The 25,579-nt window shown below is 38.6% G+C and overlaps 2 protein-coding genes across 7 annotated transcripts in view; both read right to left on the bottom strand.

Moving 5' to 3' along the window:
* DYNC2LI1 (dynein cytoplasmic 2 light intermediate chain 1) overlaps positions 1 to 7,574 on the bottom strand; it is a 37,880-nt gene extending 30,306 nt beyond the window's left edge. For all 5 annotated transcript variants that reach the window (XM_043468448.1, XM_043468451.1, XM_043468450.1 and 2 more), the window contains exons 1-2: positions 7,439 to 7,574; positions 5,563 to 5,680 (exon numbers count right to left, since the gene is read on the bottom strand). In XM_043468448.1, coding sequence (XP_043324383.1) covers positions 5,563 to 5,680; positions 7,439 to 7,446 — 126 coding nt within the window. In that variant the 5' untranslated portion in view covers positions 7,447 to 7,574. The remainder of the gene's footprint in view (positions 1 to 5,562; positions 5,681 to 7,438) is intronic.
* A 4,897-nt stretch (positions 7,575 to 12,471) lies between these two features.
* Positions 12,472 to 25,579, bottom strand: part of PLEKHH2 (pleckstrin homology, MyTH4 and FERM domain containing H2) — a 95,846-nt gene continuing 82,738 nt past the window's right edge. For both annotated transcript variants that reach the window (XM_043468443.1, XM_043468444.1), the window contains 5 exons: positions 20,653 to 20,798; positions 19,465 to 19,594; positions 18,628 to 18,714; positions 16,129 to 16,266; positions 12,472 to 14,589 (listed from right to left, as the gene is read on the bottom strand). In XM_043468443.1, coding sequence (XP_043324378.1) covers positions 14,407 to 14,589; positions 16,129 to 16,266; positions 18,628 to 18,714; positions 19,465 to 19,594; positions 20,653 to 20,798 — 684 coding nt within the window. In that variant the 3' untranslated portion in view covers positions 12,472 to 14,406. The remainder of the gene's footprint in view (positions 14,590 to 16,128; positions 16,267 to 18,627; positions 18,715 to 19,464; positions 19,595 to 20,652; positions 20,799 to 25,579) is intronic.

Below are 25,579 nucleotides of genomic sequence, written 5' to 3'. Positions count from 1 at the left end.
CTAAGATTATATATATCATAAAATAAGATAGTCCCCAACTTAGGATAGTTCCATTATGATTTTTTGACTTTATGAAAGTGCGAAATGGATATACACTCAGTAGAAACTGTACTTTTCCCAGGCTAGCGATACGTACTAATAAACTCTTCTTGTGATGGTGGGCGGCAGCAGTGAGCTGCGGCTCCCAGTCAGCCCCTCGATCACGAGGGGAAACAACCAGTACACTTACAACCACTCTGTTTTTCACTTTCAGTATGTTATTCAATAAACTGCACAAGATATTCAACACTTCATTATAAAACCGGCTGTGTGCTAGATAACTTGGCCCAACTGTAGGCTGAGGTAAATATTCTGAGCACGTTTAAGGAACGCTAGGCTAAGCTATCAGGAAGGTTCCTTGCAGGAGGGCATGGCAACTCACTCCAGTATTCTTGCCTGGAGAATCCCATGAACAGAGTAGCCTCGTGGGCTACAGTCCATGAGGTTGCAAAAAGTTGGGCATGACTGAAGTGACTTAGCACACAGGCACGTAGGCTAAGTTATGATATCAGTGAGGTCAGATGTGTTAAATGCACTTTTTGACTGACAATATTTATGGGGATATAACCCCACCGTAAGTCAAGGAAGGTCTGTAATATAAACCCCAAATAGAATGAATATCAGCATCTTGGATCTGCAAGTCTCGACCTTTTTTAGACAGTGTCATCAGCAGTTCTGTGTCTCTGGCCAGAACTTTGTAATCCAAACCAAGTTTCATGAAGATACGATACATCTGTTCCTGCTCTGTATGGCTACTTCCAACCCTTTTTGCATCCCTGGCTAAATAACAGAAACTTACAGTGAGTGGGACAGGGTCTCTTGCTACTAAAGTGTTCTGATGGATATGCTGTCCTTTCCCCCCTATTTTTCACAACAATAAACAACCCTTTGAAACCCTGTGACAAACATCATTGCGTGTGTTAGTCATTCAGTCATGTACGACTCTTTGTGACCCCATAGACTGTAGCCCACCAGGCTCCTCTCCATGGAATTTTCCAGGCAAGAACACTGGAGTGGGCTGCTATTCTCTTCTCCAGGGGATCTTCCTGACCTGGAGATTGAACCCTGGTCTCCTGCACTGCAGGCAGATTCTTTATCGTCTGAGCTACCACAATTCAATCATTCCTTAAATGAAATTGCTAAAAGTGAAGTAACTGAATTTAAAAAATGAATATTATTTAAGATAATGACTTATTAACTTAGATGCTGACTTAGATATTTAAATGGATCCTGGCTTTCATACTCTATTGAGGTAGAAGACCTTAATATTGTCGTTATGAAATAAAAATATAGTTAAAATATTTTAAATTATATTTACTACTATAATTTTTTCCTAGATCAATATAAGTACTAATTCACACTAAATATGGTATTGTTGTTGTTCAGTTGCTAAGTCATGTCCAACCCTGTGACCCCACGGACTGCAGTGTACCAGGCTTCCCTGTCCTTCACTATCTCTTGGCGTTTGTTCAAACTCACGTCCTTTGAGTTGGTGATGCCATCCAACCATCTCATCCTCTGTTGCTCCCTTTTCCTCCTGGCCTCAATCTTTCCCAGCATCAGGGTCTTTTCCCTGAGTTGGCTCTTCACATCACATGGCCAAAGTATTGGAGCCTCAGCATCAGTCCTTCCAATGAATATTCAAGGTTGATTTCCTTTAGGATTGACTGGTTGGATCTCCTTGCCGTACAAAGGACTCTCAAGATATTTTCCAGTACCACAATTTGAAAGCATCAATTCTTTAGCGCTTAGCATTCTTTATGGTCCAACTCTCACATCTATATACAACTATTGGAAAAATCATAGCTTTGACTATATAGACCTTTGTTGGCAAAGTGACATCTTTGCTTTTTAATATGCTAAGTTTATCATAGCTTTCCTTCTAAGGAGCAAATGTCTTTTAATTTCAATGGCTTCTGTCACCATCTGTAGTGATTTTGGAACCCAAGAAAATAAAATCTGTCACTGCTTCCACTTTTTCCCCATCTATTTGCCATAAATCAGATGCCATTATCTTAGTTTTCCGAATGTTGAAATATGGTATTAGCTAAGTATAAATTCAGCTCATTAACTTCAAGTTCAATGGTTCCATGACCATGAATTTGCACAAGATGTCTAAATATTATTTTCAAAATGTAATTATCCTAATATTAGTTGATAAAAATAATAACTTATTTCATATGTAAAATTCTTTCACCTGGGTATTTTCCAATGTCTCAGTGAGAACATTAATGTTATAGTCAACATTTTTCTTAACTAACTTCCCCTTATAGTACACAATACTTAAACTTCTCAAAAGATATAATGTGGTACTCTATGTGAAATTATTTCTCTGTTGATCTTAAGGGTTTGCTAAACCTGTGCACACATCAACCCATGGATTTTGGCTGACTTCTGCTAATCTGTGTGGAGATAACTGACATTACTAGAGTAAGAAATGACAAATTTTATCTCAACTGCCAACACTTTCCTGGAATGCTATGGATCAGAAGTCATCTTCAGGATCAGCAAAGGGGAACATAATTGATAAGATGCATGTGGAAGATGTGTGCCTACTATTTTCTGTCCTTTACAGAACCATGGAAAGGATCTGATAATAACCAGATCTTAGACAATGGAGAACTGGAAAAGCAAAAACATGGAGGTCTAGATAGCTTCCTTTCCTCTTTTCTACCACCTAGAGATTGAGGTGTAGGGTGAGAAAATAAGCTCTGGGAAGTGAAAAACTAGTCAGTGATAAACTTTTCTGAGCCACAGTCTAAGAACACTAGAATGATTAACCCTTTGAAAAAAATTTTTCTACAACCTTTATTTTTTTCCTTTTCCTTTATGGTTTATTATGGGACACTGAATACAATTCCTGTGCAATACAGTAGGACCTTGTAGATCCATTCTGTATATAATAGTTCACACAGAATGACTATACCTTGATAAGAGATGAAACATAATGTCAGGAGGATCAGAAGATCATGCCGAAAAACTTGACAATCAAATGAGATTAGAGAAAACAAGAGAGAAAGGTCCAGATAAACTGAGATGTCATTAGGTATGACATTAAGAAAAAAATTTTAAGAGAATAATGGAAGAAGGTCCACGTAATTCACAGGACAAAGCAGCTGAGACAAGGCCTTAGAATAATACATTACAGCCACAGATGCAAAACTGTGCAAGTAATAATAAGTGCAATATTATCACAGAAAAACAAAATGACCTCATTATATATTACCAAAGCCTGTGGCATGAGTGAGTGCAATATATCACTGTAAAGAATAAAAAGAGGAGGAAAACCGCAGCACACTTTGTGTATTTGTATGGTAACTGGCAAACATGCAGGGGGTGGCAGCATAAACAAATGCATTTGGATGAAAATAAATGAACACATGAAACTTGTGACAGTATACTGGAGATTGCAGCCTGACCATATGATATCTAACGGCACACATCACGAGAGGAATACAGATAAAGTATAACTGTGTAGGGGATACCAACTATTCAAGATAGTGTTTAACTCAGTTTGAATCGAGTTTTCAGTCACTCCTAAAAGAGATAACAACAGACTCACACAGAAACTAGGGTTAGAGAGAGGTTAAGTGATTCATTCCAACCTAGAATTTTATACCTAGATAAACTTTCAATCCAGAGTGAGGGTGAAATAAAGATATTTTAGATGTGTAAGGCCTCAAAAATTTTACTTCCCATGTATACTTTCCCAGGAAACTACAAAAGAATGTACTCCACAAAGACATACTTGAGTAAACCAACAAAAAAGAAGACACAGGATCCAGGAAACTGGTGCTTCAACAAAGATGCAAAGGGGATCCCCAAGACGTTAGGGAGGGACAGTAGCCATGCAGCTGCTTGTGAAAGAGATACTTAAGTTAACCCTGAACACTGATTTAGCTCAAAACAAGAACCACAACGTGACTGGACGTGCGAGTGTGAGAGAGATGTGGAAGTAAATAGTCTTCTATCAGAGATTCAATAGGTAATGTCTAACATTGTGTTTATGGAAATAGCCAATAAGCACATTATTCAGAAGTAAAGAAGTACAATTACAGAAGAAACAGTAAAAGATATGAAAATGGTGGCTTTGAGGAGAGGTTCTGAACTGTGTGCAGAGGCTTGTTATTTTGCTTTACACACCTTTGGATCTTTTGGATAATCTTAAAAAAAAAAAAAATGTTAAGTGTATTTTATTTTTCTGCCATGCCAAGTGCAGAAGTATGATTGTTTCCTTTCTCAAATAACTTTTCCCCAAAGTTTAAAACTTCTTTGTTTTTTATTTGCTTAGTCTTTATATGTACCTTTTTTTTTTTTTGGCCATGGCCATGTGGCCTACAGGATCCCAATTTCCAGACCAGGGACTAACTCATCCTGTTGGCAGTGAAAGCAGAAAGTTGCAACCACTGGACTGCCAGGGAATTTCCTGTAGCCTTCATGTGCATTAGTTATCTACTGCTACATAGTAAATTACTCCCAAACTTATCAAGTTTTAAAACAACAGCCATTATTTCACCCAGTTTCTCAGAGTCTGGAATCTGAGAGTACCTTAGTTGGATGGTTCTGGCTTAAGAATTTTCATAAAGTTGTAGTCAAGATGTCATTTGGGACGAAAGTTATCTCTTGGCTCAACCAAACTGGAGAATCATTTTTCAAGCTCCTTAACATGGTTGCTGGCAAGAGGCAATCAGTTCCTTGCTGGCTCTTGGCCACAGGCTTTAGTTCTTTGACATGTGGACTGGACCTGCATACAACATGGCAGCTTGCTTCCTCCAAAGTGAAAGGTCAAAAGTGAGAGGTTACCTAAGACAGGCTGCCTTGTGAAAGAGAGCATCCCCATTGTTGGAAATATTCAAACCTAGACTATACAACCACTGTCTGGAATGGCTCTCAACCTTTTGATGAGGTATTAGAACCCTGGGGAAATCTAATTTCCCATAAAAAAACACCAGTGCACACACACAATTCTGCATACATTTCTAGGGAGCTCATGGACCCCAAAAAGTAATTCCATGGATCCCAGGGTAAGAATCCCTATTGCAGAAGACTAGACTATCTCCAGGATTCTTTCCATTTCTGTGACACTAGTTTAAGATAAGTGAAAGTAAATGTATTATACTCTATATGGTTCATGTTTTTTAATATATATATGCTTGTTTTAGCTATACAAGTTATCTATAAATATGACCATTAGAATAGTTATTTATGGTGCTTTTGTGCAAACTGGGAAAAGATGACTCCTCTGGGCTATCTAGTCAGAAACAAGTACCCCTTCCTCTGGGCTCCTGGGGCCCAGGTCAGGACACACCACTTGATAAGAAGAGGCAGGTTGGGTGTGTTAGTTCCCACCCTTCCATGAGCAGGGCCCAGCCAGATTTAAAGTAACCAGCAGGCTGGAGCTTGGTCATCTGGTTAGAGAGTTGAAATACCTAAATTTTTACCAAAGTATTAAAATAAATGTTGCCATTGGCTATTAAATCATCACAAGGCTTGCGGTGAAAAGAGTACGAAAAAACGCATTACCCCGTTTTTACTGCCAATGAAGAAAACAGACTTTTCTCCAATTTCAACTCCATCACCTTCACTTCCACTACTTCTCCGTTTTTCCACTTCAGCTTTTGCAATTTCCCAGAGAGTTTCACTATATGAGAGAAAGATAACCAAAATTCAGAAAGACAAAAAGAATCCTTACAAAAATTTCTTTCCAGCCCAGAGAAATTTCATTTCCATCAGATTTATAAACAAACCAATATCATTTGTGGGGGAGGACAGTGAGCTGGTGAAACTTTGGAGGATTAGTCATTTTCTGTGTACTAGATGGAAGAAGAAAATGATAAACAGGGCCTTTATTGCCAGGATGTGAGGTTGTCTTATTCTGGGACTCCCGGCCAGGGCTGAAAGCTGTGTGTTAGCTTCTCAGACACACATGAAGGTACAGTGCCTTTTGGAAACATACAACTGGAAAACCGCCAACATCTAGCAAAAGGGGGAAACATGTAAAACCAGTTTACCTTTGCTACCTGAAATCGTTTCAGTTTCTTTACATTACATATTTTTTGACTCAAGATTCCTTTTTTAAAATATAAATAAGGGAGAAAATTACCTAAAATTCCTTTTGAAAATCATCCTTTCACTCACCTCTCTACACAGATTTTTTTAAGTAAAGCCTAAATAAATTATGGAGTACTGAACTAAAAAATATGAGTAAGATTTCATGTTTTATCCGCCTGAATCTACTTACTACTTTCTGCATAGAGTATGCCAACTTGAGTAAATTACCTAACCTCTCTGGATCCTTCATTCAACAAATATTTATTGAGCACCTAATATTCTCACATTTCTGTGCTAGTCCCCAGGCTCACTTTTGTTTCTTCTCCTCTAAACTACTGACTAAAAAACAACACCAACTTCATAGGATTGCCATGATTGTAAAATGTGATAATTCATTTAGGTTAGGGTCTGGCCTATATATAATCACCTAAAATTAGTGAGTGTTTATAATTATTATTTTCAAGAACCAGGAATGGAAAAGGGGGGTCTGCACTAAAATTCACACATTTACTTCACAGGCAAGCCCCTAAGAACTCAGTCTGGGCCTGTTTACTCTTCAATTACATCCATTTCTTCATAATGTTATTATCTCCTTTCCAAGTTCCCAGCAGTAAAGAGAAAGAGGTGTTGTAACCTTTTATGGTGATGGGAAGCTTAAGGTTCATAAACTCAAGAGAGACCACACAGCCCATCCACGATGTGGAAAAAAAAAAAAAACAGAAATCTCGCTCTGTGATGGACTCCAGTACAGTACGACTTACAAGTCGTTCAGGGAAGTCTTAGGCATGATCTTGAGAACAAGTAACTAAAATAAACATCATAGAGAAGAGCTAAAATGTATCCGATAGGTGATTAAAATCTCACCCCCCTCCCCTTAAAATGTGACCTTACATTTTTCACAGTGTCTTCACTAGTTCCCCCTCTTTTATCTTTGTCGTAAACCCCTGCACCCAGACAGGAGGTCCCTGAGGAAGTGGGTTTGTGGTCTGGCTCACGGCCTGAAACCCTGTTCCTAGAAAATTCCCGGGCCCTCAAAAAACTTTTTGAAGAAATGAATGATTGGAGTTGAATCATCTTTCAACACCTCTTAACTTTTCCACCTCTGGAACTTTTCTACTTTTGGCAGAATCCATACTCTCAAGGATATTACCTTGACCAACCAGACGGGAACTGCAAACAGGACAAACCTACAATGGGTCTCGCGTGTAACTCCTCTCCCCAAATATACTGGCAGCGGCCTCTCCCTCCACCGCCGCTCCCCGCCTCCACCCCATCCAGGCTGAGTTGGGAAAGAAGGGAGATTCTCGAGGGTTGCGTAAACCAGGCTCAAGCAGGGTTGCAGGGGTACCTGGGCATCGTGGCTTGGCTGCCCCAGAGTCCTGATCGCCGCGTGAGGCCCAGCCTAGAATCAGCCGCACTGCGAACTCGGAGAGAGGCCGGGTTAAAGCAGGGTATTGCGTTGCCATGGTAGCTACGTCACACTCATGGGTGCGTGCGGAGTAGAGGCATCATGGGAAAGGTAGTTTTCAGCTTTCTTTTCTCGTCTCAGCTTTAGCTGAGACCTTTTGGATGGGAGAGGAGACTCGTGGCAGTAAATCTGGGACTTAAAAAACTCTGGACCGGAAATGTTCTTTTATTTAAAAAATATTCTCCTGCGTACGGACTATTTATATGCCAGGGGTCTCTGTCTTCAATTACTTTTCTTTCCCCAGTAACAGTGATTTGGGAGTGGAGGACGAAACAATCTCCTGAGCTGTTTTCTAGTGATTTACTAGAGGCAAAGATTTTAGTATTTTCCAGCCTTCTGTTTGTTTGGTTGTTTCAGATTTCGTAGAACAGCACATTGTTTGAAAGTGAGAGAAAATATTAGTCGCTTAGTCATGTTCGACTCTTTGCGACCCCACCGACTGTAGCCCGCCAACCTCCTCTGTCTATGGAATTCTCCAGGCAAGAAAACTGGAATGGGTAGCCATTCCCTTCTCCACGGGATCTTTCTGACTCAGGGATCAAACCCAGGCCTCCTGCATGGCAGGTGGATTCTTTACCATCTGAGCACCAGGGAAGCCCAGCACATTGTTTATTAATAAGTTAATAAAGCAAATGCATCTCTGTAATACTTCATTTACTTATATCCAAGTCAATAACAAACAATGAGTTATTAATATTACCATATGACACACAAACTAATTAAAGGTAGCCAAAGATATAAACTATTGCAGAGATGTACAATTTACATAAGAACAAGTGACTAGGCCTAAAGGAGTTGGTGAAACTTTCATGGCAGTGACAGTGTTTGATCTGCCTTGAATGCTGACCCAGGCTCTCTAGCCTAAGATGAGCTGATTGTTGGAAGGAGAAATTTCCCTCTACTGTTGTGCCATTTGCTTAGTCTCTATTGTGTGATGTTCAAGAATATGAACTTTGGAGTAAGATAGTTTGAAGTCCTGACTCAGCCACACTAAGTTGCCACTAGGGATAAATTACTCAATTTCTCTGAGCCTTATCTTCCAATCTGGTAAAGCAGGGAAAAATTTGAGTTTTAAATGAGATAAATATATGTAAAACATAACTTATGTGTGTCTGAAACACTGTTTTAAGTGCTTAATACCTGTTATAGTAAGGTAACTGGCTGATCAGCAGCTTTGAAGAAACACAAGGAAATGAAGCAGATGGAAATAAAAGGCATTAACTTCTGATACAATCTTTGGGGACAAAATTCTCCCAATACTTAGGTGCATTTTGGAGACACAGAAGACTACAGTTACACATAGGAAGGGAAGTAATGGCGGGGAGTTCAACAGAGAAAGTTTGGTGGCAAGGGAGGCTGATGCATCATGGAGTCAGTGTCTATTATATATCCTGGGGCTAGCCCACCTATAAACTCACAAACTGATGTGGGACAAATTGTGATAAATCCTGATGGCTGGGGTTCTGGAACTTTATATGCCTTTTGCATGTTAATTGGGAAGCCCTATTGCTATGGATAACAATAATGGAAGGTAATATTTTTCCAAATGTTTTCTGTGGACTAGGCACAGTATTAGCAAGTTAAAGTTATAATGGTTTGGATAACTGGAACAGGTGGTTGAAAGAGTGAGTATGGTAACCAGGTGAAGGTTATCTGGCTGGGCCCTAATCACCAGCATTGATTTAGGAGTGAGTCACTTGATTCACCTTGATTTAATTAAGGTGAATCTAATTAAGGTGATTTAATTCTGTTTTCTATCTTTTTGCCTCCTGAGTCTTCATCAGTCCAGTTCAGTTCAGTCGCTCAGTCATGTCCAACTCTTTGCGACCCCATGAACCACAGCACACCAGGCCTCCCTGTCCATCACAACTCCCGGAGTTTACCCAAACTCAAGTCCATTGAGTCGGTGATGCCATCTAACCATCTCATCCTCTATCGTCCCCTTCTCCTCCTGCCCTCAATCTTTCCCAGCATCAGGGTCTTTTCAATGAGTCAGCTCTTCGCATTCAGTTCAGTTCAGTTCAGTCGCTCAGTCGTGTCCGACTCTTTGCGACCCATAAATCGCAGCACGCCAGGCCTCCCTGTTCCTCACCAACTCCCGGAGTCCACACAAACTCATGTCCATCGAGTCGGTGATGCCATCCAGCCATCTCATTCTCTGTCGTCCCCTTCTCCTCCTGCCCCCAATCCCTCCCAGCATCAGGGTCTTTTCCAATGAGTCAATTCTTCGCATGAGGTGGCCAAAGTATTGGAGTTTCAGCTTCAGCATCAGTCCATCCAATGAACACCCAGGACTGATCTCCTTCAGGATGGACTGGTTGGATCTCCTTGCAGTCCAAGGGACTCTCAAGAGTCTTCTCCAACACCACAGTTCAAAAGCATCAATTCTTCAGCGCTCAGCTTTCTTCACAGTCCAACTCTCACATCCATACATGTCCACTGGAAAAACCATAGTCTTGACTAGACGGACCTTTGTTGGCAAAGTAATGTTTCTGCTTTTTAATATGCTATCTAGGTTGGTCATAACTTTCCTTCCAAGGAGTAAGCGTCTTATAATTTCATGGCTGCGGTCATCATTTGCAGTGATTTTGGAGCCCCCAAAAATAAAGTCAGCTACTGTTTCCACTGTTTCCCCATCTATTCGCCATGAAGTGATGGGACTAGATGCCATGATCTTAGTTTTCTGAATGTTGAGCTTTAAGCCAACTTTTTCACTCTCCTCTTTCACTTTCATCAAGAGGTTCTTTAGTTCTTCACTTTCTGCCGTAAAAAGTGACTTTCCAGGGTAGATGAAAGTTGTTCAAGAGTATACAAAGGTTAGAACTTCTCTTCTGGATCAGCCCAAGAAGACTCAGATTTCAGTAGTGGTGATGGAGGAGGAGATAATTTTATGCTGCTTGCTGAATGAAATGAGAAATTATGCAAAAGGTAAAGGTGTGGGCAGAGTATATTTGGTGACCTGTGAACAGTTTGGGGTAGAAGTGTCTGGTGGGGCTAAGGTGGGAGAATAAACTAGGCAGGTAGATTGGGCTACCTGCAATCTGGTAGCCCAACTGCAATCTGGATTTTACTGTATTGGTTATTAGAAACCAAATAAGATTTCAAATAGGGGTGTGCCATGACTAGACCTTCCCAACGAGTTGGCCGTTTGTATCAGGTGGTCAAAGTAGTGGAGCTTCAGCTTCAGCATCAGACCTTCCAATGAGTATTCAGGGTTGATTTCTTTTAAGACTGGTTTGATTTCCTTGCTGTCCAAGGGACTCTCAAGAGTCTTCTCCAGCACCACAGTTTGAAAGCTGAAAAGACCCTTGTGCTGGGAAAGATTGAAGGCAAAAGGAGAAGAGGGTGGCAGAGGATGAGATGGTTGGATAGCAACACCAACTCAATGGACTTGAACTTGGGCAAACTTCGGGAGATAGTGATAGGGAGGCCTGGCGTGCTGCAGTTCATGGGGTCACAAAGAGTTGGACGTGACTTAGCTACAATAACAACACCACGATAGACCTTACGATACAATAACAACAATAACAACAACACGACTAGACCTTAGTTCAGTGAGATAATTTTTTGTAGCTGTTTGAAGGATGCTTCAGTCTGGAAATCATGTATGGAGGCTATTAACAATAACCCAGAAAGTGACAGAATTTTAATATATTTTCCTTTTTTTCAAAGTCACATAAGCTTATTGTAGGAAAAATAGGATACAGGAAAAACAAGAGGGTATAATAAGCAAATGCCAGAAGTAACAACATTTTGATGTTTTTCATTCTAATCTTTTTTGCTATGAGCTGAGGTCTTACTGTATCATTAACATTCTGATTTCAACATGTATTTTCCTGTATCAATTTTTCAAAAACACATAATAAACATAGCTTTGATGACTGCCTAAGGTTCCACTATATAGAGTTTTAATAATTAAGTGCTCTCCTAATATGAGTGTTTAAAGTTAAACATGAGTTGAGCTAATCAGAATCCTTCTCTGGAATTTTTCAAACAAGCATTAAGAAAATCAAGTCATTCCCTCTCTGAGGGAAATTGGCAATATTTCCTGCTAAATGAAGTACTCTGTAGCAGTAAAATCCCTTTTTTCCTTTAGGGAAAAGAGAATAGGGGGAAATGAGGGGAGATGAGGTCCCTGCATGAACCAGTTAGTGGAAAAGCTGCTTCACCTTCTTAGTCCAGCTCCTCATTTTCACTTCCTCAGTCCCCATATTCCTAAAGCCTTTGGTCCACAGGAATCAGCCCAGAGACTCAGCATTGAGAAGTCCAAATTCCATGACAGCTGGGGGTGGGAGCGGGGTGGGTGAAATGTGTTCTTGGTATCCCACAACACTTAAAGCCTTTTTCTAGAAAAATATGATTATCCGTGGTGGCTAATTCTTCAGAATTATACTTCAGTACAATTATGGGCTACAAGTATTGTTCCAGGAACCTGACTACCATGTATTTTTTTTCCTATGGAAAAAAAATGTCCAAACAACCACTAACAAACACTTTTTTCAAGCCAAGACTTTGTAAGTTGTGACAAACTCTTCTTGTAAATTGAGAGTTAAATTCATTTCTAAGCTATGGCAGTATTTGACTTTAAGGACACACACAGACACAAATCTAGAATACTTAAAATAAAATTTTAGACACAGTCCAATCAACTTACCTATAAGGGGCTTGTTACGAAATCATGGGAGAACGTCATGATTTATACATATTGTATATATGTCAATAAGCACATATATGTATGATAATTACAATTTGTGCAAACAGCTTCTTTTCATATGGATAGAGCAAAGCAACAAAGACAAAGCATGAGTGCAGAAGGAGGTAATAACTACCATTTTCACTAGTAGTACACTTCAGCTTTGACAATGAAAACATTAGGTATTTCTTGAAGATTATTCAAAAGATAATGCTTGAAATGGGTTTTGTAAATCATTTATTATGATTGAAAGGGAGGAAAATGATAGGAGACAAATATTACAATTAAACATGTAACATTATTCTCTTGTAACCAATCATAATAACATACTTTGAATTTTTAAATGGCTATATAAAAGTAATTTCCCAGAAAATAAAATTTTCACATCATCAGTTACAGAAAATTGATTTCTTTCCATCAAAATATTTTATCTCTGCTCTATCAAAAATAAATGCCAAGTCTAGGGTACTACCATTTAAGCTAAGCCTTCACTATTCATTTAAATTAGAAGATTTTAGGGGGGGGCTTACCACATGGTGAACTAACTACTGCCTGAGAATAAAGTCCTCATACATATGTAACAGCTCTGCCAAGCCTCTGGCTCACCAACTAATGATTACTAAACGGTTTTCTGGGAACTTAGAAACTCCACCGTATCCCAGCCAAAAGATGCCTGAGAGCATCCCAAACTGGTAACCAGTTTATTCTCAAAAATTAATTTGCTTACACAGTGAGTGGCTGTGGCTCAAAAGATTAGGAGAACTAGTAAATAGCAATGTATTTCTATGGGTGGTTTCAACCTTTGTCATTATCAATATAGTACAATCTTACTTGATCAGTGTATTTCTTGGCTCTGCTCTTTCTAAGGATGCTAACGTAGGATGGAACATTTTTAAAAGGCTTAGTGTGAGAACAGTACATTGTCACAGGGAGAAAGCAGCAAAAAAGAAAACAAGAAGGCTCACCAACAAATTAATTCAGCAGCTAACTTTTTTTCCCCAACTGGTTAAAAAAATACCATACACAAAGTGATAAATATATGTCCAAAATATAAATAAAAAATATTCTACACATAAATAAAATTAAGTATATTCCTGATTACTATTTCAATTAAACATTTTTACAATATAATTTTCATGTCTTATCACAGTTTCATTTTCACCATGAATAATAATAAGTACTTTATTTTGACACAAACTGGAATGTACTGACCATTTATGTAACCTAGGAAAGCAATAGGTTTCTAGACTCAACTAAAATTTATCTCCTTTGAAGAAGAGTTACTTTCTCTTTTCTTTAAAAAAAATATTTTGGGGAATTTATTTTCAAACTATAATTTAAAAGACTGTGTGAAGCAAAGCTTTAAAATTTCTTTGTTTTCAAAGATATTATTATTTAACAAAGCAAGGTCAAGATGACCCAGCACCAGTGGAATGAAATGTGGGCAATATTCCAGTGAACTTGGGTTATGTTGATAGCCAAGGAATGTCAGGAATCAATGTTTCATTTTAAGTTTTACACTCCAGTGATCTGAAAAGGTGACAGGGTATACTTTCTAAAACCACATTGGAGGTTCTGGTTACCTAGCGCCTGCTTTTTCACATAGTGATTCATAGAACTAAAAACTTACCCTTCAACACCACCCAGCAGCTGCTTCTTAAATTGTATACTCTACTTCTTTCTAAACACCATATCATTAATTAAAAGCACATTTAATTATAGTACATAATTTTCTGGCAGTGAGCATGTCCAAATAATCAACTGGTTTGCCAAATGAGAGTTTGGCAAAATTCCCTTGAATCTCCCTTTCTAAAGATTGCTAGAATGTTTTTTTTAAGAGAAAAAAAGGCTTGATGTGTCTGATGGCAAAGGAAAAGGTGATGGGAAAAAATGGCAAATTCTAACCCAGCTAAGCTAAAAGAAAATCAGCATGTGGGAAAATTTGTTTAGGTTTTATGTGTGTGTGTGTTTAAGTTTTATTACAAGCATTTATTTGAATATCTATGAATCAAATGGAAGAGAGTAACTCCCATTATTTTTAAAGAATGGACTACTACTGTGTGGGTGTCATGCTGCCAGGATGTAAATGAACTTATTTGGAGCTGATGCAGCCATTGCTTAGAGGACAGGGGGAGATGTTTAGGCCCCTGAGCTTTCAGAGCAAAGTGGGGCCTTTGGTTGGTCTGCTGCTTGCCAGAAGGGGCTGGCTTCCCATCACCCTGGCTTGGAAACCCTGGGTCTGAGCTGAGAGCAGCGCTGGAGCAGAGAGGTGGTGAACTGCCTTTTGCTGGTAGAAGTTGTTTATGTAGCTGGCGATCAAAAGGGTGATTTCAAGAATCTAAAACAAGAAAAGTGGAATTGTTATCCTCTTGAGAAGTTCTCATCATTTTCAAAAGAGAGTGAAGGGTTGGCCATGAGTGGTCTCCATCTGCAAGTGCCCAGGCCACCAGAATTCCCTTTCAACCAGATCAGACAGTGGAGTACAGCTGACCCTTGAACAACCCAGGGCTTAGGGACCCTGACACTCTGAGCAGTCAGAAATTTGTGTGTAACTCTGCAGTGCCCCTCTGCAGCCACGGTTCCTCTGTATCCATAGTTCCACATCCATGGATTCAACTAACCATGGATCGTGTAGTAATATAGCATTTACAATTGAAAAAAACCTATGTGTAGGTGGACCCGTGCAGTTCATACCTGTATTGTTCAAGAGTCAACTGTAACTTACATGTTCAGCACCATCTATTTTTCCATTACTTAAACCAGGAGAAAGTGGTACTTAAAAAAAAAAAAAATCAAATTTAGTGGCAATATTAGAAAATGTGACAATAGTACAATTCTGTCAGTTATCTTAAATAACCATACTTGTGAATACATGAATAAGAAATTCAGTGTATTATATTAACTCTTTATTTAAACTGAAGTTTGCCATGATCTTCTGCACTTACTATCTGCCTTCACTTAAATATAGATTTAATTAAGAAATATATATGCCATTTTTTAAAGCTTCAGATTCTAAAAAAGTAGTCTCTTTTAGTTGATAATTTTAAGACAAAGTTTTAGAAAAATTAGTTTCTCATTCTTTTCCCTAAAATTGGAATCACATGTTAGAATGCAGCCCTTTTATTTATTGCTTTTACTTAGAGACATTAAAACTACATAGCTTGTTAAAATTGTAAAGAAACAAGTATGTCTTAATTTTAAAACTTCACTCTTCTCACTAATGAGTCCATTAAGTGAATTATTCCAAGTAAATAAGATAATGCATATAAAATACCTGACAATAACAACTTACGGCAGGACCACTTATTTTGATCTCTCTGTATACCAGGCACTTAGCTAAACATTTAGGTTTTAAAATTAATTAGTTAATTAATTTTTGGCTGTGCTGGATCTTTGTTGCTGTACAGGCTTTGTCTAGTTGGGGTAAGTGAGGGCTAATCTCTGGTTGGGGTTCGTGGGCTTTTTGTTGCCATGGCTTCTCTTTTTGTGGAGCACGGGCTCTAGTTCAGTAGTCATGGAGCACGGGCTGAGGTGCCCCACAGCATGTGGAATCTTCCCAGACCAGGGATTGAACCCATGTCCCCTGCATTGGCAGGCAGACTCCCAACTACTGGACTACCAGGAAAGTCTGGGCTAAACACTTCATGATTCCCTCATTTAATTCTTAATTCAGAAAAAAAAAAATAAAGGAACATTATACCATTTTTTAGATGAAGAAACCAAGGCTTAGGGAGAAGATGTAAGCCAAAATTTGGACCTATGACTGTATGATTATAAGCAGTTTGTTTTCCCATCAAGAATTTAAGTCTTCGCACAATTAATATTTTAGTGTGAGAAAAACTAGCATAAAAAAGTTAGCATAAAGGCTTCTACTCACCTTAGGTTTTGCCATAGCAAAAATCAATTTCTCTGTTGGTTTGTCCTTTGAATGTGCATTGTTAATGACCACCATAAAATCATCTTGATAACCTCCAAAGGTCATTAGACTCTTGTATACATAGCTGACTATTAACCTCTTCAAAGAGAAGAAAAAAGTAAATATGTTATACACTATTTTCAAAGAAAGATGAGAGATGATTAATAACATATATCTCCATTAAGATGCTGATACAGATGGAAAACAACTGTAGATGGAAAATATTTTTAATTCTATACAGTTTCAAAAAGCAAAACTTGAATTTGCTGTGTACCAGTAACTATTTACGTAGCATTTACACTGTATTTGTCCTTAAAGATTTTTATATATCTGTCTATCTGCCTGCCTACCTACCTATCTGGTTGAACCATATGAACCTGATGCTTTTTTAAGCTAAAAAATGGTCAAATATTGGCAAATCCATGTAGTTCACCCTGATAAACAGATCTTGATATATGTAAACATAACCAGTATCAAGCATACTATTTCTTTTTTAACTTTCTGCTTCTTTTAACTTAACAGCATGTTATGAACATCTTTCCATGACACTGAACATACTTGCTATTGTATAAAATCATTTTAAATGATTTTATAGACATTTATTTAGATTTTATAGACACAGACATTATTTAACTAATCCATTGAAGAATATTTAAATTTTTTGTTACTATCTTACTCCAATGAATATTTTGGGACATATTTCATAATACAGTTAGAATAATTATTTCTATGGTTATAAACCTCAACAGCTAAAATTGTTATCTCAAAAAAGTAAACCTTTCAAAACTCAGAAACATTATACCCATTTACATTTCCAGCATTTTGCAGTCTTGATAACACAGGATACCATCATTTGTTTGAAGCTCTGCCAATCTGATTGGTGACAAGTAGAATCTCACTGTATTAAACTGAATTTACTTGATTGATGGTGAGATTAACATTTAAAAATACATTTACTGAATATTAGTATTTCTTCTGTGAACTGCCTTAGTCCATTTGTCTATTGCTATGTTCATCATTTCTTTACTATCTGGAAAGACATCCACGTTCCTAAAGGATAACAACTCTTTGTCATACATGCAGCAAATACTTTTTCCTAATGTATTACTAAAACAATTTTTAAAATATAATTCAAAGATGTACAGCCTAAAAGGAAAGGAATCTGTGTATTTAATGATTAGCTTGCAAGACCTGGAGCAGATCATCCCATTACTGGACACCTCCCCTGTTGCAGGCCAGCAGTGTCAATCTCCTGGTCTGTACGTCCATCTCTCAGAATCAACAAACTGGTTTACTTAGCCAAGGTAACTCAATACTGGTGTAAAATTTTTGTTGACTTTAAGTCACTGGCTTTATAATCTATCTTCAGATTGTTTATTCAAGAACTAAAAAGGCATTCAAGAAACATGCCACGCCGCGCTAAGTCGCTTCAGTCATGGCCGACTATTTGCAACCCTATGGACTGTAGCCTGCCAGGCTCCTCTGTCCATGGGACCCTCCAGGCAAGAACACTGGAGTGGGTTGCCAATGCCCTCCTCTAGGGGATCTTCTCGACCCAGATTGAACTGATGTCTCCTGTGGTTCCTGCATTGTAGGCAAATTCTTTACCGCTGAACCATGGGGAAGCCCATTCAAGAAATATAAACACCTTCAAAAGAGTTTTCAACAGTTACAAGGAGAAACAGTAACTAAAACACTAAAGGATAGTCTCATTTCCAAGAAATTCTCAGTGATCCTGACTATAGCCACAAGTAGGAGAGCCCACTACACCTACCAGGTGAATTGAGCAATCCCTGTCCACCAGGTTAAAAAAAGATTTTTTAAAAAGTAATCTGATATATATAAAATATGATAGAAAATAAAGTGAATTTCAGATTAACAAATGAATAAATAAAAATCACAGTTTGACTTTATAATTAATCATGTAAATAACTCTAAGATACTGTATTTGTACAAGTGAATGCGTAAGTGATATTATGGCAAAGTATAGAAATTGTTACAGAAGCTTCAGTGAAACTGAACTTAAAATTTTGCTAACTAAAGTTTCTACCTTAATGTTATCTTCAAGATATATCTTAATGTTGTCTTAATGTTATATCTTAATGTTATACCTTAATATTATCATCAAGAGATATGTTATCTTAATGTTATTTTACACAGGAAGCCATCTTCTGAACACTATAAATGAGTGGTCATTTTACAAATACAACCGTGACTGCAATTTAGTCATGGTATCTTAATATTTTTCTCATACATAATACATAGCCTGTCTAATCTTATTTTAAAAGATTAAATTGTAATCATGGTTTTATCTGTAAAATGACTTCATGATATAGTATTAGGAAGGATATTTTTCTGTGTGTAAGAAAAATAAGATTAAGGTATCACTACCCTCTGTTTATGGCACACTGAGCAATGGAAATAGTTGACTCAATGCAAAACTTAAGGATTTAATCTTACCATGGAGTTGTATTCTAAGATGCTTAAACCATCCTCATGTATAGCCAGCCACATGAACGTACTTCCAAGGGATGATGGGGTTATGGGCTATGAAGAGGTGAAAATACACTATATAATAGATGCTAAGCAAAATTACAGAAACGTTTTAGTCTAAATGCAGTACAACATTTCTAAGAACCACAGCAACAACATCTTATTATTAAAAATCTCACTTGAGGAGTAGACAGTGTGGTATAATGGAAAGAATAGTGAATTAGGAGACCCAAATTTGGGTCTTGAATTTGGGTTCGAGACCCACATCTGTCATTTATTAACATGTGTATTTGGACAGGCCACTTAATCTAACCCCTAGCAGGGTTTGCCTCTCCTTCTTCAGGGTCATGTCATCTTAACCATCAGTGGTTTCCAGACCTATTTCAACACTGGTTGTGAGTTCCTGAAAAGTGTGAGAATAACTTATCTGAAACCATGGGCTTCTGTATCCCTAGAGCTCAGCTATGTGTTTGGCAAACAAAATTCACAATTACCAACTAATACAAATGAGTGGATGGATGAATGAATAAAGAGAAGAAAGCAGAGCTAAGCGGCTGTCTTCAGTCTACTGATCAAGCCTTCTGAGTGTAAGAAATGATTTTGGCAGGTTACACAGGAGCAGAAGGGAAAAGGCAGAGATACCGGTGGCTTTCCTGCTCTTTCCTCAGTGTCCTGTCTTGGTTTTCTTTATATTGTTGGAAATTCCCTTATTTTCTTTTAAAAAGTTGAATATACTAAACCTGGGGTCACGGTTATCACTTTATATTCTACTAAACTGGATAGCCTCCCCCTATCATTTCTTACTTTTGCAAGAAACAACTTGGCACCAAAGAATGGCCACTTCCTGGCTACTGTCAAATAGATTCGCACACAGTCAGCAGCACTGTGTCCTCGGAGGGCCATCCATCTGGTTGACAGTCGCTGGCAAAGCTGCCTAAAAAAAAAAAAAAAAAGAATAAAAACACAAAAGAAAAACACAAACAATGTATCATCCTCCCGAGATAAAGCTCTTGCTGAGCCAATCCTAGACACCACTGGGAGACCTACTCACGGGGACGCTCCCCAGGGGAGACCTACCCAGGGGAAGCTGTGGTTTAGTGGCACCCATTCTTAGCACTGTGCACCCCTTGTCCCTTGTGTAGCATTCCTTTCACCAAATTCCCCTATCTGTTAGTGCTCTCAGTATGACCTAGGTTCCCTGCTCCCCACTCCCTTCAGGTAAAAATTTTAAATCTGATAAGCTAACATCAAACCTTTGCATAACTAGCCTAGAATCTCATGGCTTTATAATTCTCATAACTTTCATTTCTAAAGAAGTACAAGAACTGGAGACTGAAGAATGACTGCCCAATGGTGGAATTTAGGTGCTTCCACTCCTGGCTCGGAGAGAGGCTGGGTGCAGGGGAAACTTCTTAAATAAAATCATGAAGGCAACCACTTATTCTACAGAGACAACAGACTAATCACAAATGTTTCTGTTTTAAAAAACTTCATGGTGAATTGGATTTGCCTCTATTTTTGAATCTATGCCTTTTCTTTATAAGTTTTCAAAAATCAAAACTCCAAATTAGTAGTGGAATTAAAAATTTTTATTAAAAACTTTGTGTAAGAAGATACTTTATTTTTATTCCAATTTGTTTATAATGTAATGCCCTAAGAGGTAAAAAATTTTTGGTAAACATTTCATAAAATTAAACATATTAGCCAATTTTTCCTTTTATTTATTAGCAAGACTAATTTGGACAAGAATGAATGAGATCAAATAAAAAGAAAATCTTAAGGCAGATTTTTTTCTTCTTGAAAAAGTTTAAATCTAGCTACTAAAGTTTCCAGACACATCTCAAATAAAAAGAACTATAACCTCTTGGTATTCAACAGTACTTTAAAAATCTTGAGCAAATCGTTACATATAATTTTTTTCATCTTTAAAATTTGTACAGAAAAATACCACTGAAAAACTGGTGCATATCTGCTCTTTAGATAGTTCTTTACCTTAGCTGTTCTTCAGAAGAGTCATCTCTATACCTTTTAGGATAAAATTTCTCTATGACTTGTTTTAGAGTTTGATTTGCTTTGCACTGATTAGTAACGTGACCTGCTGGAGTGGAAAAAGGTCTTTCAAAATCTCCAATCTCCACCTAATTGGAAACCCAAAAAAGAGAAAATAGAGGATATTTTAAAAGAATTTTTAGAAAGAAAATCAGTTTTATTTTTTTCTAAGCACTGTAACATACAACATATAAATCTATTTGTCATGATCGTGTGATTATGGAATTTGTAATCATATATAAATACTATTATTTAAATCTAAATTCCACTTGAAGTTTAATTATGAGACAAGTCTACAATTCAAGCATTCCCTGCGGGCTTCCCTGGTGGCTCAGCTGGTAAAGAACCTGCCTGCAACGCAGGAAGTGAAGGTGAAAGTGAAGTCACTCAGTCATGTCTGACTCTTTGTGACCCCATGGACTGTAGCCTACCAGGCTCCTCTGTCCATGGGATCTTCCAGGCAAGAGTACTGGAGTGGGTTGCCATTTAGGTTTGATTCCTGGGTTGGGAAGATCCCCTGCAGAAGGAAATGGCAACCCACTCCAGTATTCTTGCCTGGGAAATCCCATGGACAGAGGAGCCTGAAGGGCTACAGTCCACAGACTTGCAAAGAGTTGGGCACGACTGAGTGACCAACATGATACGATATAGTTTCATTTCTATATTAATCATCCTAGGTTAAAATCTGATAGTACAATATTTGCTCAAGGTCACTTTACTATTGCCTGTAACAACACTCTAATTTTTCGTTTTAAAGGTACAATTTTGGTTGGTGATAATAAGGCAAAATAGAAGTTAGAAATAAAAAATAGATATAAAGCTATGAAAAATCTTTTAAAAGTATTACTTGCACTTTTTAAGGGTCTCTACTGAATATAATGGGAGCAAGTACTACATTCTCATCACTTCCTAGATTTTCTCCATAAATGTGACTGTATGCATCCCCTCAAACTATTGTTCCATTTGTTCTGGAAACAAAGCCCTTCATTACCTTTCTTCCCTGAATGAAAGAATGTTTAATCCTTATTTCTATTAACAGACTACACAGATGCCACCCCTCTACCAACCCATCAAACCATCCATCCATCCATCCTTCCCTCTCTCCATCCATTCTCCCACCCATTCACTCATCCAAACCTGTACTGAGTTCTCATTATATGTCAGGCACTGTGCTAATTTATATGAGAAAGAAAACAGTTGAGCACAATTCCTGTCCTCAAAGAGTTTACTGTCTAGTAGAGGAGACTGAAGAATAAATATATACTTGTGATAAACTGTGTTAAATGCTTTCTTTGTATATGGTACCAAAGAGGGTTCAATGAGCGAGATGGGGTGGGAGGCACATTGAACATCCACATCCTTACCTATAACACACCCCAACAAGCAGATGGAGGGTTCCATCATGACTGAGATGGTCCTACAGAAAGCACTGGTTCTCTATCTCAAAAGGGTCTCTCTGTCTCCAGGTAAGCTGTTGGCACAACATGCCTCTGAGATTCTGACTCCTGTGACTTCTCTTATCTAGTTCTTACTCTGACTAGCTACTGTCTAAATTCCTCAGCTAAGCTTTGCTCTTAAAATCAATTATTATAATTTTCTAGGTTCCCTGTTCTTGGTTTGGCTTTGCTGTTCAACTTGTTCACTCCCATCTCCTATCTAATCAGTTGTTGTTTAGTCGCTCAGTCCGATCCAACTCTTTGCGACCCCATGGACTGCAACACACCAGGTTTCCCTGTCATTCACCATCTTGTGAGGTATTATTCTAATTTCCTCACACCAAATAAAAGTTGTCCATCTGCTCTTCAAATACACTGAAATCCTGCCCCCAGAGCAAGCTTTTCATTGTCCCCACCTATCAGCAGGCAGTACTCAGCACAGCTAACTGTGAACCCTCAGATCAGGATTTAACCTCCAAGGATATGGCAGTTGTATAAACAACAGTTACAAACATAGTAAGCTATCTAAGGCAACTCTGGTTGTTAGGGAACCCTGTAATGCAATATTCAAGTTCAAGGTCACTCTCTCTGGCCCCAGGCATACTGTGTAGCACAGAATGATCACAATAAATGTTTGGAGAATTAACTCCAAATATTTGGAGAGTCAACTTAGGTATTTCCCATACGGGGCTTCTTAGGTGGTATGAGTGGTAAAGAACCTGCCTGCCAATGCAGGAGACATAAGAGACGTGGGTTCAATCCCTGGGTCAGGAAGATTCCTTGGAGGAGGGCATGGCAACCCACTCTAGTATTCTTGCCTGGAGAATTCCATGGACAGAGGAGCCTGGTGGGCTATAGTCCATGTGTCTGTGTTAGTTGCTCAGTCGTGTCCGACTCTGTGCAACCCCATGGACTCCTCTGTCCATGGAATTCTCCAGACAAGAATACTGGAGTGGGTTGCCATTGCCTCCTCCAAAGGAGAAGTCCCTGGGGTCACACAAAGTGGGATACAACTTAGCAACTGAGCATGTGTGCTTTCCCCATATGCCTCACATCAACGTGGCACATTACCAGACACCATATACAATAATAACATCAGCTCCAAGAACTTCCTGATTAAGACAGAGGATATCAACAAGGACCTACAAATCCTCAAATTACAACAGAAATAACTTTATCTTCTACAAAGCTCAGATTTCCTTAGTATATTACATTTACCTCTGCAAAAACTACTCTGAGGAAGTGATCAGAAGTATTATTTACTTATCCTTTTGTAGATGGAGAAATTACACTTTTTAGTTAGTAAAGCACTCAGAATTTTCTAGATGTATCATTTTACCTTTCTACTCCTTTCAAAAATTCATCTAAAATTTTAGAAGTATGTATCTCCAAAGAATGTGATAATTTTTCCTGGAGATAATATTTTCTTTTCCCACAAAATTAAAAATTAAGAAAATGAACTTAAATTTTCACAAAAATCAAAGTGCTTTTAACAGAGCATCTGTGACTCAATCAAAGCCTAGAACAGCACATGATAAGAAATTACTCCTAACCCTATCATCAAGACAATATGTGACTTAGTTCTTTCCTCAGCTTTTTATCATTGCAAAAAGGGAATACTTAGCATAGCATGAATGCTTTAGAGTCTGATGACCATAAAGTTGATATGAAAGTATACTAAATTATCAACTATTCATGCACCCAAGAACATGATGGAGAATGGACTATGTGTAAAGCACTGTGCTAGATACAAAGATGAATAAGGAGAGCCCTTGCTTTCAGGAAGGCCACTGGGGTCAGGACAGTAATAGATACGTGCAAGGCATTGCCAAAACCTTAAGAGGAACACTTAACCCATCCAGGAAGAATTCAAGAAGGGTTTCTGGTATGAGTGATACCCAAGATAAAAATGAAAGGATCAGCTGAAGTTAACAGGTAGAGGCATGGGATTAGAGGTGTCTAAACAGAGGAGACAAACAAGTAAAGCATAAGAAGAAAGAATAAGTGAATCATATACAACTCAGGACCATAAAGTTCAAGGTAGAGAGCATGAAGAGATGAGGCTGGAGGGGCAAGAAGAGTTTAGCTCATGACAGTCCTTCCATGTAAACAAGGGAATGACACGGTGATTCACATTTTTCTCTGCATCTCCATTCCAGTTTACTGTATTATCAGTGCTGCCTGACAAACCACCAGGGCACAGTTTCTAGGCCCAACCTTAGGAAAATGGCAGCTTCCACATGTTGTCTCTTCTGGGACACTGCTCTTGTCACCCTACCACCATTCTGTGAGGAAGCACAAGCAGACACTTGAAGAGGGGACAAGCAGGTGTTCCAATTGACGTAAGTTCCAAATAACGGCCGGCATCAGCCACCAGATGTGCGAGTGAAAAAGTTGGCTTAAGACTCAACATTCAGAAAACTAAGATCATGGCATCCGGTCCCATCACTTCATGAAAAATAGACGGGGAAACAATGGAAACAGTGAGACACTATTTTTCTGGGCTCCAAAATCACTGCAGATGGTGACTGCAGCCATGAAATTAAAAGACACTTGCTCCTTGGAAGAAAAGTTATGACCAACCTAGACAGTATATTAAAAAGCAGAGACATTACTTTGCCAACAAAGGTCCATCTAGTCAAAGCTATGGTTTTTCCAGTGGTCATGTATGGATGTGAGAGTTGGACTATAAAGAAAGCTGAGCGCCGAAGAATTGGTGCTTGTGAACTGTGGTGTTGGAGAAGACTCTTGAGAGTCCCTTGGACTGCAAGGAGATCCAACCAGTCCATCTTAAAGGAAATCAGTCCTGAATACTCACTGGAAGGACTGATGCTGAAGCTGAAACTCCAATACTTTGGCCACCTGACGTGAAGAACTGACTCGCTGGAAAAGATCCTGATGCTGGGAAAGATTGAAGGCAGGAGGAGACGGGGTCACAGAGGATGAGATGGTTGGATGGCATCACCGACTCGATGGACATGAGTTTAAGCAAGCTCCTGGTGATAGACAGGGAAGCCTGGCGTGCTGCAGTACACGGGGTTGCAAAGAGTTGGACACGACTGGGCGACTGAACTGAACTGAACTGGCAGATCGAACAGAGGCAGTGTCACAGTGAGGATGCAAATGTGAAGAAAGAAAAAGGAAGACAATTAGCTCCTGGTATGCTGAACTTAAGGAGCCCATGAAAGCAATATGAGCTGAGAGAAAAGATTTGGGAATCATGGGCATTGGTGGTAGATAAAATGAAGAGAATGACTAAGATGTCCTGAGATGGTAGAAGGAGTGAGAAGACCGAAAACACTGGGGAATCTAAGCCAACAACACACCATTTTCCCTTAATTAAAATGTGCAGGTTGGGTAGAGACTGCGCATTGCCTCTCATGACCATCTCAAAGACCATTATCTTTCTGAGTAGTAAAAACTTTGCGTTTTTT

Source organism: Cervus canadensis, chromosome 5, assembly GCF_019320065.1.
Source record: "Cervus canadensis isolate Bull #8, Minnesota chromosome 5, ASM1932006v1, whole genome shotgun sequence".
Taxonomy (NCBI): Eukaryota; Metazoa; Chordata; class Mammalia; order Artiodactyla; family Cervidae; genus Cervus; species Cervus canadensis.
The sequence above is the reverse complement of the archived record's forward strand: the minus strand, read 5'-3'. Positions and strand labels throughout refer to the sequence as shown.